The sequence below is a fragment of the Cebus imitator genome, unplaced genomic scaffold, assembly GCF_001604975.1.
Source record: "Cebus imitator isolate Cc_AM_T3 unplaced genomic scaffold, Cebus_imitator-1.0 Scaffold50, whole genome shotgun sequence".
NCBI lineage: Eukaryota > Metazoa > Chordata > Mammalia > Primates > Cebidae > Cebus > Cebus imitator.
This window is the reverse complement of record NW_016107365.1, coordinates 612,487-618,026: the sequence shown is the minus strand read 5'-3', so window position 1 is coordinate 618,026 and position 5,540 is coordinate 612,487. Positions and strand designations below refer to the sequence as shown.

Genomic DNA, 5,540 nt, shown 5'->3' with positions numbered 1-5,540 from the left:
TGGGATCTCGGCTCACTGCGACCTCTGCCTCCCGGGTTCACACAATCTTCTGCCTCAGCCTCCCGAGTAGCTGGGACTCCAGGTGCCCGCCACCATGCCCAGCTAAGTTTTGTATTTTTAGTAGAGGCAGGGTTTCACCATGTTGGCCAGGCTGGTCTCAAACTCCTGACCTTAAATGACCCACCCACTTTGGCCTCCCAAAGTGCTGGGATTACAGATGTGAGCTACCATGCCTGGCATGAGCTACCGTGCTCAGCCTGATGTTAACTTTTTACAACTTTATTTATTTAATTTATTTATTTCTTATTTATTTATTTTCACACAGGGTCTTGCTCTGTTGCCCAGTCTGGAGGGCAGTGACACAATCACAGTTCACTGCAGCCTCCACTTTCTGGGCTCAAGAGATCCTCCCACCTCAGCCTCTCAAGTAGCTGGGTCTACAGGCATGTTCCACCATGCCCAGCTAATTAAAAATGTATTATTTTATTTTTATTATTGAGATGAAATCTCGCTCTGAGTGGCTGGGATTGCAGACACCCACCACCATGCCCAGCTAATTTTGAGGTGGAGTCTCGCTCTGTTGCCCAGGCTGGAGTGCACTGGCACTATTTCAGCTCACTGCAACCTCCGCCTCCCAGGTTCAAGCTATTCTCCTGCCTCAGCCTCCCGAGTAGCTGGGATTACAGGAACATGCCAGTGCATCTAATTTTTGTATTTTTAGTAGAGATGGGGTTTCACCATGTGGGCCAGGCTGGTCTTGAACACCTAACCTCAGGTGATTCACCTGCCTTGGCCTGCCAAAGTGCTGGGATCACAGGTTGTGAGCCACTGTGCTCAGCCTAATTTTTGGTTTTTGTTTTTTTTCTTGGGGACAGAGTCTCGCTCTGTCGCCCAGGCTGGAGTGCAGTGGCACAATCTTGCCTCACTGCAACCTCTGCCTCCCGGGTCCAAGTGACTCTCCTGCCTCGGCCTCCTGAGTAGCTGGAATTACAGACATCCACCATCATGCCCAGCTAATGTTTTTGTATTTTTGTAGAGATGGGGTTTCACCACATTGGTCAGGCTGGTCTTGAACTCCTGACCTCAGGTGATCCGCCTGCCTTGGCCTCCCAAAGTGCTAACTTTTAAAAAAAATTTCGTAGAGATGAGGGGGAGTCTCACTTTGTTACTGCATCTGGTCTTGAATTCCTGGCCTCAAGCAATCTTCCCACCTTGGCCTCCAAAAGTGCTGGGATTAAAGGTGTGAGCCACTGTACCTAGCCATAAAAATTTAGAGAGGAGGCTAGTTCTCCCTTCTTAGCAGAAATTAAAGAGGCGGCCTGAAGAGAACAAAACAAGCCAGGCACTGTTGCTCATGCCTGTAATCCCAGTGCTATGGGAAGCCAAGACGAGAGTATTGCTTGAGGCCAGGAGTCTGAGATCAATCTGGACAACGCAGTGAGACTCTGCCTCTACAAAAAATAAACAAAAATTAGTGAGGCGCGGTAGCACACACCTGTAGTCCTGGCTACTTGGGAGGTTAAGGTGAGAGGATCCCTGGAGCCCAGGAGTTTGAAGCTACAGTGAGCGATGATTGAACCACTGCACTCTAGCCTGGGTGACAGAGGGAGACCCTGTATCTTAAAGAAAAGAAAGGAGGCTGGGCGCGGTGGCTCAAGCCTGTAATCCCAGCACTTTGGGAGGCCGAGGCAGGTGGATCACGAGGTCAAGAGATCGAGACCATCCTGGTCAACATGGTGAAACCCCGTCTCTACTAAAAATACAAAAAATAGCTGGGCATGGTGGTGCATGCCTGTAATCCCAGCTACTCAGGAGGCTGAGGCAGGAGAATTGCCTGAACCCAGGAGGCGGAGGTTGTGGTGAGCCGAGATTGCACCATTGCACTCCAGCCTGGGTAACAAGAGCGAAACTCTGTCTCAAAAAAAAAAAAAAAAGAAAGGAAGAAAAGGACAAAAGAAGCTCTAAATGGGGCTGAGAGCGGCACTGTATGCTGTGTGGTGACTGAGTTGTGTAAACGCCTCCCCCTGAGATCTGCACATACAGCTGGTGCTTCTCAGCAACAAGGACTCAGACTGATAAAGATGTCTCCTGTGTTAGATAAATAAGCTCAGGACAGAAGCTGCTCACGATCACAAGTCCTCTCCTTCTGTCGTAACACTCCACCCTGCAGTGACAGGGAAAAGATACTGTTTTCTGCTCTCCAGCAGACAGCAGGACCCCTCTTGTTCTAAATGTTTGGTTTGATATCTTCTTGTGAAAACTCATAGCTAGTAGAAAAATCTGATTGAGCTTGGATAGCTGGTATGTTTGACATGAATACAATATATGAGATCTCACCATCCAGATTTCTCACTAACCATAAAATCTCTGAATAATTTGCTTTTACATGTTCCCTTTTTGAAAATTCTACAAATTTCCCAAGAGCAAACAGGGATCAGACCTCAGTTGCAAAGTTAAGATGCTTTTACATTAAAAATGACGCCATCTCATCTAGTATTACATATATTTGATCTTACATGATACTCACGATTCTATCAGTTTCTCTGAATGGAGCCAGATCTTTTGGGAAGAGTATTGCTTATAAGAAATGAGTATATGGCTAGGTTTGGTGGCTTACACCTGTAATCGCAGCACTTTGGGAGGCCAAGGCAGGTGAATCACCTGAGGTCGGGAGATCAAGACCAGCCTGACCAACATGGAGAAACCTCATCACTACTAAAAATACAAAATTAGCCGGACATGGTGGTGCATGCCTGTAATCCCAGCTACTCGGGAGGCTGAGGCAGGAGAATTGCTTAAAGCCAGAAGGCAGAGGTTGCTGTGAGCCGAGATCATGCCACTGCACTCCAGCCTGGACAACAAGAACGAAACTCCGTCTCAAAAAAAAGGAGTACATGATGTTGGGGTAACTAGATTGGATGAAGCTGGGAGTTAGACTTCATATTGAATACTTTCTCATATGGCCCTTCCTAGTTTTGAATCAACGGTATTTGGAGGCCCTCGCCATGCTTGATATCAAACAGCAGAAGATGGCTCAGGAAAACATGTGCTGTGATAAAAGTGGCTTTGCAGAGGCTTCAGGTCTGGAGGTGGGTAAGCACGTAGGAAAGCTGAACAGAGGGACATTTTCTGCTCTCCCTTTCTTACATGTTCTAAGATAGCACATATTTAGCAATTTGAGGATGAGAGTGAGAGAGGCCCGTGGGTTTGCCCAGGTTGGTTCTTCCAGCTTTACTGGTTCCATGCCCTTCATACAGGACATTCTTGGACATGAGGGAATGTGCTGGCCACTTCTGCCCCATTTATCTCTTACCTTTACAATTCTAGCAGAAGCTGTTAGTAATGTCTCACACCTGGGTTGGGGCTTACAATTTGAGTGCTTTCATACACATTGTTTTATCTGATTTTCATAGTAGTCTTGTGAGGGCTGCAAAGCAGGTATGATCCCCATTTTATAGAAGAGGAAACTAAAGCTCAAATAAGTTCAGTTACTTTCCTGAGGTGACAAGGTCAATCTGTGGTAAAGCCAGGTTCAAACAAAAATCTGCTGACGCAATGCCAGTGGCTTACAATGTGGGAATTTGGCTAAAGAAGTCAGAAAGGGCCTGGGACTCATAAGAAATTAGTGGATTCTCTGCACATCTCTGTGAAAAGAAAAAAAAAAAGAAATTAGTGGAGCAGTGGAGTGAGAGGGGGCAACCATGTCCTTATAGAGGAACTTAGGAAAAATTGGTGGCCAGGAGTGGTGGCTCACGCCTGTGATCCCAGCACTTTGGGAGGCCAAGGTGGGCAGATCACAAGGTCAGGAGTTCAAGACCAGTCTGGCAAACATGGTGAAACCCTGTCTCTACTAAAAGTAGATAAATGAGCCAGGCATGGTGGCAGGCACCTGTAGTCCCAGCTACTCGGGAGGCTGAGGCAGGAGAATTGCTTGAACCCAGGGGCGGAGGTTGCAGTAAGCCAAGATCATGCCATTGCACTCCAGCCTGGGTGACAAAGCAAAACCCTGTTTCAAAAAGAAAGAGAGAGAGGGAGAGAGGGAGGGAGAGAGGGAGGAAGGAAAGAAGGAAGGAAGGAAAGAAAACATTGCTAATAATAGCAAATATCTGCATAGTCCTTAGCAAGTTCAGATGATGTTCTGAGTGCTTTGCACACATTGACGTCTTTAGTCCTCACAACTACCCCAAGTGGGTACTGTTGTAATCCCCACTTCACAAATGAGGTAACAGAGGCATTAAGGCGTTAAGTAATGTGCCTGGCGTCACACAGCTAGTATGTGATAGAGCTGGGATTTGTACCCTGTAGACCGAGCTTAGAGGCAGTGCTTTTGAGCACCATGTTCTACTGCCAAGGGTGGAAAACTAGTGTAATAGCAGAAAGGAAAAATACAAGAAACAACTTAGAGAAAGTTTAGGGACAGGGTGTTTTATGATAGTCTTGAGTAGGCTATGGGCCAGCCTTACCTCCAGCCAGGCAGGAACAAGGGCCCCGACACAGCTGATGAGGGAGCACTGAAGTAAGGAAGTAGCACGGGGGCCAGGGGTCCTGGCTTTAACCTGTTGTGGTTTATACTGGCCCTTCCCAGGTCTTAGTTGCTTTTGGCAACTTAGGCACGGGCAATTATCAGGAGTAGGAAAATGAAAAGGGAAAAGACCTGTCTGCCATGTGTCCACCATTTGTACTTTCAGCTCAACCCAAAGCTCACTCTGTGCTTCACAGTTATCTTTGATGTGAGAAAGAATGTTCCGAAATGGCCTTTACATCAAGGGATACAGTGGAATTTTCCTCTCCGAAAAGTCTCTAAAATAGGATTACATTTTATGCTGCTCATCCATGTGAAATTTACAGCAACAGGAAGATGCTTAAATAACAATTTTTTAGTAAATTCCACATGAATCTTTTTTTTTTTTTTTGGAGACAGGGTCTCACTCTGTAGCTCAGGCTGGAGTACAGTGGCACAATCATGGCTCACTGTAGCTTAGACTTCCTGGGCTCAAGTGATCCTCTGACCTCAGCCTCCTGAGTAGCTGGAACTATGGGTTCACAACACCATCACACTCAGCTAATTTTTAAAGTTTTTTTTGTAGAGATAGGGTCTCATGTGGCCCAGGCTGGTCTCGAACTCCTGGGCTCAAGCTATCTGCCTGGCTTAGCCTCCCAAAGTGCTGGGATTACAGGTGTGAGCCACCACACCTGTTTAAAGTTTCATATGAAACTTTAAAATATACGGTTGTGGGACTTTAAAATACATGGTCTGGGCAGAGTGGCTCACGCCTGTAATCCCAGCACTTTGGGAGGCCAAGACAAGCAGATCACCTGAGGTCAGGAGTTCGAGACCAGCCTGACCAACATGGAGAAACCCTGGCTCTACTAAAAGTACAAAATTATCTGGGCGTGGTGGTGCATACCTGTAATCCCAGCTACTCAGGAGTCTGAGGCAGGAGAATCGCTTGAATCTAGGAGGCAGAGGTTGGGTGAGCCAGGATTGAGCCATTGCACTCCAGCCTGGGCAACAAGAGTGAAACTCTGTCTCAAAAAAA

General features: G+C 46.9%; 1 protein-coding gene across 1 annotated transcript in view; it reads left to right on the top strand.

Annotated features, from left to right (window-relative positions):
* The window catches only part of CCDC125 (coiled-coil domain containing 125), a 47,822-nt gene that overhangs the window by 28,931 nt on the left and 13,351 nt on the right, over positions 1–5,540 (top strand). The window contains exon 7 of the mRNA XM_037738198.1: positions 2,925–3,089. Within this exon, the coding sequence (XP_037594126.1) occupies positions 2,925–3,089 (165 nt within the window). The remainder of the gene's footprint in view (positions 1–2,924; positions 3,090–5,540) is intronic.